This window comes from Mesoplodon bidens (assembly GCF_964165515.1).
Source record: "Mesoplodon bidens genome assembly, chromosome: 13".
In the NCBI taxonomy this organism is placed as follows: Eukaryota; Metazoa; Chordata; class Mammalia; order Artiodactyla; family Ziphiidae; genus Mesoplodon; species Mesoplodon bidens.
Genome location: NC_138169.1, coordinates 19,345,988 through 19,360,655, shown reverse-complemented (window position 1 = coordinate 19,360,655; position 14,668 = coordinate 19,345,988). Strand labels below are relative to the sequence as shown.

General features: G+C 49.1%; 1 protein-coding gene across 2 annotated transcripts in view; it reads left to right on the top strand.

The window, feature by feature from the left end:
• Nucleotides 1–11,295: 11,295 nt before the first annotated feature.
• WSCD2 (WSC domain containing 2) overlaps nt 11,296–14,668 on the top strand; it is a gene marked incomplete at its 5' end in the record, with an annotated part of 45,346 nt that continues 41,973 nt past the window's right edge. The window contains one exon of one of the 2 annotated variants that reach the window (XM_081252489.1): nt 11,296–11,674. In XM_081252489.1, coding sequence (XP_081108615.1) covers nt 11,296–11,674 — 379 coding nt within the window. Of the gene's footprint in view, nt 11,684–14,668 lie in introns of both variants that reach the window. The other variant, XM_081252490.1, reaches the window with a different exon arrangement.

Here is a 14,668-nt window from a genome sequence, read left to right as displayed (position 1 = left end):
CTATGTTTGGTCAAAGCAAGAAGCTTCAGCTTCTTGTTTTACCTTCAACACTAAACATGTTTCTTGGGTAAGTCACAGAGCGCCCTCTGTGTCTCATCTGTGAAGTGTCTCATCTGCACGTGCTGTAAATGGGGATGGACCAGTAGGGATGGGTACGTATGCATATGTGCTGTGAGGGACGTGGGGGATGCACATGTTCACACGTGCGTGTCTCGGTTGGCACATGCACCTGTGTGGTCGTGTGCCCCCTCAGTGATGTCCAGATGGTGAGCCAGGAGGCTGCCGTGTTGGTCCATTTCTGGCAGTGGTTTCCCGCGTGGGATGGGACATCTTTCTGTTGGATGCCAGAACTCCTTGGGCCACGGAAGGACATGGTGAAGATATCCCAGGGGTCTGGGGACCCCTATGCCCTCTACAAGGGGTTCACTTCTCTCATTCCCAGCTGAGGAGCCCCAAGAAGGGTGCCAGCTTACCGAGCAGACTCCCTGGAGAAAGGCCCCTGGACGTGAGGGCTTCCGAATCCAACCACTCACCCTGCAGAGGTCAGAGGAGGGCACTGTTGTAGGTAATGATTAACATCCTGGAGTCACACAGGCCTGGGCTTGAGTCTCACTCTGCTGCTCCCCAGCTCTGCCTTCTGGTGAGTTGGCTGACCTTCCCTACCTCGACTGCCTCACCTGTACAGTGAGAATAAAACCAACCTACCGAGCAGAGTCACTGGGGACAGTCAATGACACAGTTTAGATGGAAGAGCCTGGCACATAGTAGGTGTGCAATAAATAGTGGTTCATCCACTTTCCTTCCTCCCCAGGTAAGGTGCCAAGGCTTAAGGTCTGGATCTGGGTAAGTCACTGGATGCCTGTGGGGAGTCCCTCCACCTTACCCTTTAAGCCTCAGTTTCCCCATCTGTCAGTAAAGAAGCTGGCCTGGGGACTGTGAAGGGTCCTCCCTCCGGCTCTCATGGGCTCTGAGCCTACCTGTTAGTCCTCCTCTGAGTCAGCTGCAGGGGGCCGGTGACCCCTCCAAGGGCACTGGGTGCTCCATGCTGGAAGAGAACTTGAACCCGTACAAGTGGACTGTGGGCAGAGACCCCTCCCCCAACACACATATACACACACATACACACACGTACACACCTACGCACTGCCTTAGACAGAAAAACTAGGCTTGCTTGATTGGAGGGTGGGGACAGTGGTTCTTGCTGGTGAAACCCCTGGTGGAAAATTCCTCTCTGGGAAGAGTTGCTAATGAGAGCTGTCACTATTCCTAAATTAAAGCTTAAACCTCCATGGCCAGCATGGAGCCTGCAAGCAGCAAGTCACCCGTCGTGGTAGGGTGGGAGGTGATGGGGGCTGTCAGGGCGAGGCATGGGCAGTGGGAAGAAACCTGGAACCAACTCAGCCCTGGCCTGGCTGTGTGACCCTGGGCAACTCTCTCAGCCTCTCTGAGCCACAGAGGCATGGCCATAGCCCACTGGGGCAGGGAGGGTCCTTAGGGGACTCCTCCTCCACCCTCCACATTGTATACCAGAAGAAACAGGTGTGGGCCACACTGCAGTTCAGAAACAGTCCTGAGCAGAATCCATGGCCCCTGCAGGATGGGGTCCTGCTCCCCAGCCCCTACTCTCTCCACTCTGACCCCGCCCCTGATTCAGGTTCCTGGGATGTTTGGGGCCCTTTCCCACCTCGCAGTCTGCATTGCGTCTTCTCGGCCTGCAAGAGTCTTGCCCCAGGTCTTCCCATGGCTGTCTGTCTCTCATTTTTCAGGTCTCGGCTCAAAAGCCTTCTTCTCAGTAGGTCCTTCTGTGACCACTCTACCCAAAGTAGCTCTTCCCTACTATTCTCTCTCAAATGATTTTTATGGACCTACAGGGAGAAATGCACTTTACATTAGAATCCAGTATACACGCACACAACTAAAGCAAAAGGTTCACAAAATCATACTCCTTACTGCCTGTGAGTCAGGAGTGATTCGCTCTGTTCATTCCCTTCCATCCCATTCCTTCCCCTCCCTCCTTCCTTCTTCTCTGTTCTCTGCCGCCCCCTGTAGGTCTGCCCCCGTGGGTAAACATTCTGCCCGGAACCAGCAGAGTCATCCATTATCTCCCCCAGACAATTAGCAGCCTATTAAGGACCTCTATGCAAATGTGCACTAATTGACCCACAAGACAGCATCTCCTGGAGGAGAAGGAGGACTCCGGATGGCTTAATGATAGGGATTTAAGGCCTTTCTTTAGAAGTCCCTGTTGGGGAGGAAAGTGATCTGGGCTCAGAGAAGGGCTGCCAGCTGCCTGACAGGGAAGACCAGTGGATCGGGTGACCCTTTCATCAAACCACTGGACAAGGGGAACTGTCATTTTATCATGACCTGTATCCCCTGCCCCACCCCTGTTCCTTCCTGCAACTCTTTCCCTTTTCCCCAGCTCAGAGTTTAGACGGCTCACTGACATCTACTCCAATGGGTCCATGCCTTTTCAAGTACATAATTGCCTCCCCTTTTTAAAAATTGACTTTACTTTTTAGAGCAGTTTTACGTTCACAGCAAAATTGATCAGCAAGTACAGAAATTTCCCACACATCCTGCTGCCCCCCACCACAGGCAGCCTCCCCCGCTATCAGCATCCCCCAGCAGAGGGGACATTTGTACAATTGATGAACCTACACTGACACATCATTATCACACAAAGTTGATTGTTTACATTAGGGTTCATTCTTGGTGGTGTACATTCTATAGATTTTGACAAATATATAATATGGATCTACCATTGTAGTATCATATAGAAGAGTTTCCCGACCCTAAAAATCATCTGTGCTCCACCCATTCATCCCTCCCCTCCTAACTCCCGGCGACCACTGATCTTTTTTCTGTCTCCATAGTTCTGCCTTTTCCAGAATGTCATATATTTGGAATCACACAGCATGTAGCCTCTTCAGATTGGCTTCTTTCACTTAGGAATATGCATTGAAGTTTCCTTCATGTATTTTCATGGCTTGATAGCTCATTTCCTTCTAAAACTGAATAATATTCCATTGTCTGGATATACCACAGTTTATTTATCCATTCACCTACTGAAGGACATCTTGGTTGCTTGCAGGTTTTGTCAATTATGAGTAAAGCTGCTATAAACTGCTGTGTGCAGATTTCTGTGTGGGCATAAGTTTTCGACTCCTTTGGATAGATACCAAGAAGCATGATTGCTGGATCATCTGGTTAGACGATGTCTAGTTTTTGTGTAGTGTACCTTTGAGGACTAACTGTAGCTAACTCTTATTGAGTCCCCTTGGTTAAGAGTGCAGGTTCTGGAGCCAGATTGCCTGGGTTTGAACTCTGCTTCACCATTCCTAGCTGTGTGACCTTGCACAGGTGACTGAACCTCTCTGAACCTCAGTTTTCTCATCTGCAAAATGAGGCTAACCAATGAGACCTTTCGTATAGGATTGTTCTAAGTATTAAAGAAGCCAATATGTAGAACAGTGCCTGTCACATAGTAGGTGCTCAATAAACATTAGCACGTGCTATGTATTTTAAACACATTAGCTCATTTAACCCTTATACATTCCCAGTGAGGCAGAGTAGATTGGTCCTGTTTTACAAGCGAGGAAACTGAGTCTCAGAGAGGCCACTTGCTGAAGATCACAGAGCCACCGTGTGGCTGAGGCAGGTTCAAGCCAGAAACGTCTGACACTAGATCTGACCTCTTTCCATGTTTCTCACTATGGCTCAGCCTGATTCCCTGTAACAAGCGATGATAGCCATAAAGTTTGCCCATGGAGCAAGAGGCACTGGAGTCATTACCCAGGGAAACAAAATTTTAATATTTATTTATAATGGGCACCATATGTTCCCTCTGATTTTTTTTATTTAATTACATCATGGCAGATGGCTGGATGTTAAAGGACTTTAAGCTTATGGCACTTTGCCTTCTCATTTATTTTCTCGAGTTTTGGGAAAGGCAGATGAAAATGGACATGGAAGGTGAGCTGTGAGTGCTGGGCGGTGGCAGGTGAGTCTCTGCCCTGGAAACCAAGGGAAGGGAGTGTAGGGGTTCTGGAGACTCTTCCTGGGAGATGGGTGAGGATGCAGGAGACAACACATCCTGTGATCAGGAGCCCAGAGCAAGGTTCCCCCTGTGTGCACACACAAATATGTGGAATCTTGGATGAAAGCAATCCCCTTTTTTTGACCCAGGAAGTAAGTCTATACATACAGAAGTGCCCATTGCAGCTTCGCACAGAGTGGCCAGAAACTGGAGAAAAGAACACAATATGTCCATCCTGGGCACGATGGGCTCATTACACTACAGCGCGCCCATGAGTGGGAGGGTGTGTCCTGGAGGGGGTTCACACACCAGGCAGGGGTGCGAAATTCTTCCCCAGGGTTAGTTGGGGTAATTAAATTCTGGATTCCTAGAGACCGTGAGTGAAAGCCACAAGACTGACAATTATAATGGTATTTCTCAGACTATTTCATTACCTCTTTCACTGGCCAAGTGACTGGTCCAGGAGCAGGAAGGATGAGAAGGAACTTTGATTTAAAGGAGTGGGAGGTTCATTTACCTGGAGAAGAAGTGTTTGAGGGATGTCTCCAAGCTCAGGAAGCTTCCTTCCTTTGAGGCTGGGATTCCACTGAGAGATGCAGAGTGTAAGAGAAAGGGCTAGCTCTCCCGGTGGTCTGCTCCATGCGTGCCATTACAGCATGACGTTGAGACTTAGTTCTGCACTTGAACTCATGCCCCACTTCTTGCTATCTGTATGTGTGGGCAAGTAACTTAATCTCCGTGAGCCTTAGCTTCCTCATCTGTAAGATGGGTATAATCGTGCTTACACTTCACATTCATGAGAGGTCCTATATTGCCTTCCAGGAATCCGGGTAAAGATCTACATTTGGGAGGTTTAGCACAGCACGACTTATTTACAAGGGATGAAAATGGAAATATTTTACACATCTAATGATAAGGAAAAGATTGGATAACTCAAGATATATTCCAAGTAGTGGATTGCATGAGTACGTAGTTTATTTAGGTGAAGAGCACGCTAACCCCTTTCCTCCCCTGAGTGGGCAAGGAAGACAGGGAAGGGAAAAAGCACCAAAGACAGGGTGGTGCTCTCAACTCATTTACCACTGAGGCTGACTGAGGCGGGGAAGCTCAAGGAGCCTGTGCAAACACAGCCTCAGAGTTATTCTGTCAGTGGGGTTAGGGAGCTGGGGCATTTATATACCAACTCCCATCAGTCATTCATTGAGGCTGCTTCCCAATGGCATCTGGAAGTCAACTCTACAGGTAGGGCACGTACAGCATCTATTACAGACCCACCAGACTGGCAGAAGTGAAAAAGGGTGACAACGTTAAGTGCTGACGGGAACTGTAGCCGTAGGCATGGTCCTACACTACCGGGGGGAGTTGTCACTACAGCCACTTTAGAAAACAAATCAGCATTTCTCGGGGTAGTCGTAAGATGCTCTCACAGTAGGACCCAACCATTTCACTCCTAGGTATATATACACACCCTACCTTAATTCTTGTACACATGTATCAGGAGACAAGGATGAGAGCGTTTGCAGCAACCAGGGAGGGCATTCCATTCTGCCCAAGCCATGTCAGCTGAGAATTAATGATGAGGAAGCCCTGTGAAGGAAAATGGGATCCTTATACCAGGAGAAAAGGGGCACTGGGAGGCAAAACCACATGTATTCTCTACAAATGATAATAAGAGGTAACACTTAGGTGACACTTGTACATATTAATTCAATTTAATATTTAGTCCTCACACCAACACTATGAGATAAGTACTATTATTTCCCTCATTTTATGGATGGGGAAAGTGAGGTTAATAGCCATCTCAAAGGGTTCTAGTGAGGCTCAAGTGGTGCAGTGGAAATAAGATACTCAGCACAGTGCCTGGCACATAGTAAGTGCTTAACAAATACCAGTGATTTCTGATATTGTTACTATTTGGCCTGGGCTCTCAGTTTCTTGGAGAAAAACTGAAGAAATTGAACTGTCACAAACCTGGTTTCTCAGCAGCTATTTCTTGGCAAGTTTGGATGGTCAAGGGGTCAGCTGGTGCCTGGGCTTATGCCCTCAAGTCAAGTTCAGGGAGTTGTGGAGGGAGTGCCGGCCCCTGCCCAGCCTCCTGGGCTTCTAGCCAGACTTACCTGCTCCCCAGAATCTACGGCGCCTCCCAGGGAGGGAGCCACGGGGCAGGCTGCACCTCCTGGTCTCCCTTCCCACAGGGCAGCTCTGCCCTGTCCATCATTCTCTTGGCAGCTCAACACCCGAGGTTCATTCTGGTGCTAAAAATAGGCTGTATTTAGACACTCCAGGGCTCCGGCTGGAAATACGAACTACAGTAACCAAATACTGTCATGCCCACAAAAGGGGGCCTCTCAGCCTCACCCTCGTGGCAGCTCACACTACCCTGGAGGCAGGGTAGGGGGCATCCACCACTTTCAACAGATGGGGAAACTGAGGCTCAGAGGGCGGTCTCATGTAAAACACAGAGAGATGAAGCAATGACAGCCAGCTTTTAGCGAGCGTCAACTCCGCCGCTATGGGTTATCTCCTCAAGTCCTTCCTGGACCCCGGGAGGGAGATTCTATGGGCCACCCACTCTGCAGAGAGAAATCAGCAGCTCAGAGAGGTGAAGACACCTTCCCGACTCGCACACCCGTAGGTGACGGGAGAGGATGTTAATGTGATTCTGGCTTCCAGCATGTAATGAACAAAGAGAACCTGAGAGGTGAAGGGACTTTCTGGAGGCCAAGCCATGCCCCCTGCCCAGGGTTGGACAGACACGAGCTGTGGAGTACAGGGAACCATCACACCTGCCTTGCAGGTTGCCAGGAGGGAGGAGTTTGTGAGAAGATGTTTGTAAAACCTTTAAACACAGTGTTCAGCCTATGGTAGGTTTTCAGCCGATGGCAGTCAGCTTCATTCCCCAGTTTTGTCTGGACAGGCAGAGGCAAAGAGAGGTTGAGAGAGACTTGGAGAGAGAGAGAGAGGGAGAGACAGGAGAGAAAGGATGATGGATGGGCATGAGAGACAGAGAAGGTTCCCTGGGGGAAGTGGGACTGTGACTCAGCGGGGGCCCCTGCACCCCAGGACCACGCAGAGCTGCCTCCACAGAGCCCTGAATTTATGGCTCCCTCAGGCTGTCACGCGGGGCATTTGGCACATGGCACGGACCCACTGGTGTAGGTTTAAGCCCCAGGGAGAGGTCAGTCCTCTGAGTCTTCTCACTCATTTTCTGCACCAGTGTTTCTTGGGGACCTACTGTGTCCCAGAGGCTGGGGCTGACACTGTGAGAGCACAGGTCGGGTCCCACTTACATGGGGCTCAGATTCCAGGGTGTTCTCTGTCCAGGTGACCCTCCCCACCTCCCGGCACTGGCAGGATGGTGTGGGTGACTCAAGTCAGGACCCCCCTTCCCCCGCTCGCTCTTCCCACCACTGCTGCCTCGGTCTCTTTCTGTTCCCTGCCAGCTTCTAATGAGCTCATTATCCTCTTAAAACCCATTTGGCACCCACTTAGAGGAAAGATGTGTTGAAATATAAAAGAACGAGAAGGGAACAACAAAAAAGAACTACACCCAGAAATATCCTCAGAAAGACAAAAAACCACAGGGAACAGAACAGCTGAAATCTTTGCTGTCTTCATGCCTGCAGCAAATGTGCTGCTGTAGCAAGTGGCTCTGATGGCAGCTCACATGTGCTCACGAGAGGGGCAGTGGCCGGAGGCTTTTCTTGAGCACCTACTATGTGCCAGGCAGTCTTCCTACAATTTTTAATGCAATCCTGCCAGCAGTATTTGCGGGGCGGGGGCGGTGTCAAGCTTCTTATTGCCCACTCCCCAGGAAAGGAGCCTCAGTCAGTGAGAAGAGGTGTCTTGCCCCAATCACATAGGTGGCGGGCGGAAGAGGCAGGGTTTGACCCCAGGTCGGTCTGCCTCCAGAGTCCATGCTCTTGCTTGCCTGTCTCTGGAAGGTCTGGTGTCCCCTGCCCATTCCCTTGAGGGCTGCTGGCCTTTTTTCATCCTGTCCCAGCTGCAGAAATCTCTGCCATGTGTGTGATCTACGTGAAATACCGTGGGGCACAACCCACTGCCTGGAGGTTTTCTAGCTGATAAGAGACTGGTGAAACTTCAGTTAGAGCACAGTCCAGACTTCTGAGCTTGGCATTCAAGGCTCCCCATGGTCTGACCCCACCCAGCGCTTCCCTGCATTCTCACCATGCCCTAAGCTCCTTGGCTGCCTCCACCCCAGTGCCCTGCCGGCGGTGTGTGCTGTTCCTCCTCCCTAAGGTGTCCTTCTGCTGTTCCTTCACACAGAAAGCTGACTCCCCTTGCAAGACCTGCCAGCTTAAAGACCCCTCCTGGAAGAAGCCCTTCAGGGCAGCTACAGTCCCTCACTTCTCTGGGCTCCTGCATTCCAGGGCTTCTTACCCTGGGGTCCAGAAACCCCTTGACATTGTAAGCCAAACTCTAGGAGCTTATGTGCAAGGGCTCTTTTCTGGGCATATGTCTGTAGTTTTCGCCATATTCTCAAAGGGATATAAGTCAGGAATAGGCGTGTGGTTAGGAATACAAGCTGTGAAATCAGATGGGCCTCGGTTCACAATCCAGCTGCAACTTCACAGCTGTGTGGCCCTGGACAAGTTGCTTAATAATTCTGAGCCTCATTCCTTGCCTCTGTAAAATAGATACAGATCTCCCTCATTGAATTGTTATGAGGATTAAATCAGAGTAGGTAAGCATTTAGAGCAGTATCTGGCACATAATAAGTGCTTGATAAACATTAGCTATTAATATTAATTGCTGCTCTATATCATATATACATCTACTATGGGATTTATCATTGTCTATGTAGTGTAGTGATTTAGTATAGTGATTGTTTAAATTGCTGGCTCCCTCAGTAGACTCTGAATTTTCTGAAAGCAGCAACTCTGAATTATTTATTTCTGCATTCCAAGCACATATACAGTAGGCAAGCAACACATGTTGTTAAATGAATGGAAGAATGGGTGGATGAATGGATGGGTGGAGAGTTAGATGGATGAGTGGGCTGCTGCAGTTCAGATGAATGGATAGATGGATGGATGGATGATGGATGGATGGGTGGGTGGATTAATGAATAGATTAATGATGAATGGATGGAGGGGTAGGTGAATTGATGGGTAGATTAAAGAATGGATGAGGGATGGGTGAATAGATTGTGACTTGATGGATGGGTAGGTGGACTGCTGGATAGATTAAAGGATGATGGATGGATGGATGGATGGATGGATGGATGGATGGATGGATGAACAGATAGTTTGACCCCGTGAGAGCATGGATTTGGGCTGTTTTGTTCATTTAATTATTCCAAGTGCCTACAACAGTAGCTGGTGCATGTAGGTGCTCAGTACTTAGTTCCTGAATTAATTGGATGGCATATGGAGGGACACTGGACTCTACCTTGAACCACAGTTAAACTCCCCTGCTGCTGTCTGGATTGGTAGGGGCTGTTACCATTCAAATCACCCATTGGCTGACAGCTGAATTCTTTGCACTGGCCAAGATTGTCATGAGGCCCCCTGCTGGTGATAAAGTGAAACAACATAGGCCAAGTCGAGTCTTCTATTTTCTAATTTAGATTCTATTTCCCTCCTGACTGATGATTCTGAATGTTTACTCATAAAGCCGTGGTTCTCAAACCTTTGTGCTCATTACCATCACCTGAGGGCACCTTGTTACACTTGTAGGTGTCCTCTCCAACCAGAGATTCTGGTTGGAGAGGTCAGGAAACTTCATGTTTAACCAGGCTGCCAAGTGATTCTGAATCAGATGCTCCTCAGACCACACTCTGAGGGACCCTCAAAGGATGAGCCACTGCTGGTCATTGGGAGGCAGTGGAGATGGGCTGCTGCTTCGGGGGCTGTCTCTGGATTCCCAAGTGATACCCAGACCATCACTTGGAGAAAGAGCGTCAAAAAGGCCGGGGTTCAGAGCTGCGGTTTTGTGTTTGGACCATCCTGGGTTCAAATCCCACCTCCACCACTCACCAGCTGTGTGTCCTCAGTTTCCTCATCTGTAAAATGGGAAATAGTTACTTCCCACAGGAACATGGGGAAGAATCATTAATACACATAGAAGGCTTGGCACAAAGCAGGGCATACCAGAGGCACTCAGTAAATACTGAGTGAGTGCGTGTGTTGCTAAATAATTCTGCTTTCCTTCCTTCTTTTCTTCCTTGGATAGAAGAGAGGGGCTATGGATTTGATCTCTCCCATTACAATGCGAGCACTGTGAGGGATGGGACTGTGTCTCTCTGGTTTACAGCTTTATTTCCAGCACCTAGGACAGTGCCTGCTACACAGTAGGTGCTCGCTAAACATTTGTTGGGGAAAAAAATGAATGAATTTGATCTGGATCAGTACCAGCCAGGTACAGCAGACAGTTCAGCAAGGACCTAGGAAGTACTTTTTGGCCTTGAAGTAACCCGCGAATCAGTGTATATTTGACAAATATGCAGACGTGTGGGGCATAAGAACCTGTGCTTGTCCAAGATAAAGCTTGCCCTCAAACCAGGACTCAGTAGGATTCGCTTCTACCCAGCACTGCTGGGTGCTTTGAGCCACTGGTTTCCTCCCTTCTCTGACTCTGCATCCCCCCTTGAGAATGTTCAAGAACGGTTCGGGTTCTGGCCTCTGTGAGGAGATTTCTTATGCCTGTACCTGTGCTGTTTTGCAGGTGACAGCCCTGAGCCCGAATGCTTAACCGGATGAAAGCCCGCTAGCTTCCGTTTCTGCCAGGTGGACACGCTGAGCTTGGTCCCCAGCTGGGGAAGAGGCCAGACATGGCCCTCAGTGAAATAATACAGCCCCTATAGGCCTGAGCAACTGAGAAAGTGCAAGAAGCGAACTCCAGCTGCTGGTGAAGCCTCACAAAATCCTCCTCCGATTGCTATTTTCAAAGTTCTTTGGGAACTCTGAGGCAAAGAACAAGATGTAGGAAAATGGGACCAACTCCTGCGTGTCCCGAGCCTCAAAACCCCTTTCATGGCCCAAAGAAGCTCACCTTGGCTCCGGGAGGGCTGGTGAACTCTGTCCTCTATTCTCTTGGCTTCAGCCAGGCATTGGACTTGCCCTCCCGCTCTGATCTTGGCAGTCACCTTCGCAGACGGATTAAGACTGAAGACCCCCAGGGGCTCCATCCCTAAGGGAAGCTTGAGAAGCAGAGCCCTGCCTCCATTCCCTCCCTGGATCACACCCCCCAGCCCCCAGCGGAGCCGAAACGATCCAGTCCGGAATGATCCCGCTATGGCCAAGCTCTGGTTCAAATTCCAGCGGTACCTCCGCAGGAAACCTGTACGTTTCTTTACCTTCCTGGTGCTCTACCTGACAGCTGGGAGCCTCGTCTTCCTTCACTCTGGTTTTGTGGGTCAGCCTGCTGTCTCCCAGAACCAGGCCAACCCCGCTGCGGGGGCCCCAGTGGAGGGCGCTGAGCTGCCCTTTTTGGGTGACTTAAATCTGGGCAGAGCCTTCCGGGATACAGGTGAAACCTCGAGCATCGCCCGCAGGTATGGACCCTGGTTCAAGGGCAAGGACGGGAATGAGAGAGCCAAGCTGGGGGACTACGGGGGAGCCTGGAGCCGGGCCCTCAAGGGGAGGGTCATCCGGGAGAAGGAGGAGGAGCGAGGTAAGAGGGGTGAGCATCTGGGCTTGGAAGGTGGCTGAGGAGAAGGGAAGGGGGATGATGATAATAATAACGTAATAACAGCTGCCAGTGTTCAGTGTTTAATAGGAGCCAGTCATACATGCAAGAGGTTTCACAGAGGAGAAAATTGAAGCTCAGAGACATTAAGTAGCTTGCCCAAGGTCACACAGCTTGTAAACAGCCAAGCTTAGATTTGAACCCTGAATCTGTCAGAGTCCAAAGTCTGACCCTCCCCTACAGGCTTTTTTAGCCCTTGTTACATACACTTGAAAATCAAAACACCTAGCATCTACTGAGCACTTACTAAGGGCCAAGTACTTTTCTAAGCACTTGACATGCATTGAATTATCACCACAACTCTATGTGATAGGTGCTATTATTCCCATTTTAAAGGTGAGGAAACTGAGGCACCGAGAGCCCAAGTTTACACAGCTAGCTAGTGGCAGAGCTTCTGCTCCACTGCATTGCCTCTCAGTCCACTTTGCTGGGTCGCTCAGTGATGGCACTTGGGGAACCTCATCGCCCTGGGCATATTTCGTTGCATTTTCTTAGCCTGTCACAGTCCAAAAGGGCTTTTCTTCATAAGTGCATTACCTCATTTGATTTTCACTACACTCCACGGACTAAAACAAGGAATATGAACTTATGCCCAGTTAACAGACGTGGAAACAGGCTCGAAGAAGTGAAGACTCTTCTCCAGGGCCACATAACTGGTAAGTGGTAGGTTCAAATCAGACCCATCTGGCCTGGATGCTGGCTCTATGACTACCTCCCAGAGTCAGCCGATGTCTCCCCATCTAACCGGCATTCTGGGGAGGACCCCACAACCCCTGCAGCTCATGAGATTAACACGAATGGATGTCTCCAGAATCTGGGACAGATGGTTTGGGAGGATCTACGACCAATCAGGACAGAAGGAAAACTTCCCTAGCCCTTGTGTTCCCTGCCACGTGTCACGCTTCTGCTGTGATTCAACCTATGAAAAACCCCTTCTCCCACCGCGGAAGGAAACAGGACTAATGGAGGGGACTTATCCCGGGGAGCACATTTCCCTGCTTCGGTCCCACCCTGCACCTGGCTCAGGAGCATCCAGAAGACCCTACCATCTCACCCTCAGGAATGTCCTAGAATTCTGCCTCTTCGAAAACTTCACAGGGAGGTGAAGGGGATTGTGGGAGGTGGCAGAATGGATTGGAGAATTTGGATTCATAGTCCAGGTCCACTCCAACCAGCCGTGTGGTCCAGGCAAGTGGCTTTACCTTCTCATACCTCAGTCTTGTCATCTGTAAAATGGGAATAATGACCCCCTCCCTTCCAGGTTTCTCCTGAGAGTTCAATGAGACATGGTTATGGAAACACTTAGCACAATGCCTGCACACAGTAAATTCTTAGGGGTGATCAGGAAATTCTTGTGAATCTACCTGGGTAAGGGACCCCATCTTGTAGGCACAGTTGAGGTGTGAGGTGCTACACTGATGGAGAAATCATGATGTGGCTTCCCTCTCTCCCTTCTCCAATCAGTAAGCTTCATCTCACCCCAACCACTCCAAACTCCTTCTGCTACTTTGCAAACCCCAAAGTTTGCCACAAGCCTGCGCCTTAGGATATGCTCCCATCATACTTAGGATAAATTCCAGAGTCCCCACCGTGGCCCACCAATCCAGCCTCATGTTATAACATTTCCTACCCCTCCTCACCACACACTCCTCCCCGTTCTCCTTCTTGCTGGTCATCGAACACACCAAGTCTTATCCTACCCCGGAGTCTTTGTATAGATAGTCCTGTCCATCTGGGATGTTCTTCCCCGTATCCTTGCATGGCTCCCTTCCTCCCTTCCTCCTGAACCTCAGTCAAACCTGGCCACCCTGTAGAGGTCTTCCTGGACTGTCCTAAAGTAGCCCCACTTTATGCCTGGTCAGGACCAGATTCCCCAGCTCTATTTTTGTCACAGTACTTACCACTATCTGAAAGTATCTCATTTTTACTTGCTTTCTTGTTTATAGTCTGTCTCTACTACTAGACCGTCAGCTCCAAGAAAGCAGGGATAGTGCCTGTCCTGGTCACCTCATTCTATCAGCACCTGGGACAGCACCAGGAACAAAGATGGCGCTCAGTACCTACTGGTTAAATGAATGAGTGATTGGATGGACAAATGAATGAATGGCCACCCCTCTGCCTGGAGTGTCTCCACAGGCTTAGCTCTACTCTTGCTCCAGATCTCAGCTTAGCTCACCTCCAGGAAATTGTCCCTGACCCCCCCTCCAGGCTTGATCGAATGTTCCTCTTCTGTACTCCCTGTCATGGCCCTTATGTGAATGGTAATTGCCTGTGTTTATCGACGTCCTTTGGTAGAATATGATTCCCTAGTGTCACAGTTCACTTATCCAACGACAGTAACAACATCTCCCCATCTGTTATGAGAATGAAATACCACTGCCACTATTACGGGTAATTATTACCATTTCTTGAGCACCTGCTTCATGCCAGTCACTGTCCCATTTGCTTTTCATATGTTATTTGAATGGAATGATATATGTAAAATGCTTATTACACCTCCTGGTTTATAATAGTAGGTCACTTAATAGTTGCTGCCATTAGTAGTAGAAGTAATAGCTAAACATCTATCGAATGGTCATTATTGGTTAGACCATGTTATACGTGCTTCATTGCCTTATGTAATTATCACAACAACTCAAAAAGTTAGAGACTATTATCCTATTTTACAAATGGGAAAATTTAAAACTCAGGGGGAGGTCACTTACCCCAGGTTACACAGGTAGTGAGTGGAAGAACTGAGGTTTGAAATAAGGTCCATTTAACTCCAAAGCTTGTGAGCCTTCTTCTCTACCACGCTATCCCCTCTGCTTCTGGAAATCTTATATATTTTATAAAATATAAAGAGAGAAGGAAGAGAAAATAAGAAAGAAGCCTGGACCCCAGAGCTCTCATCAGGCAGCTTTAGAATCAGGTGGTCTT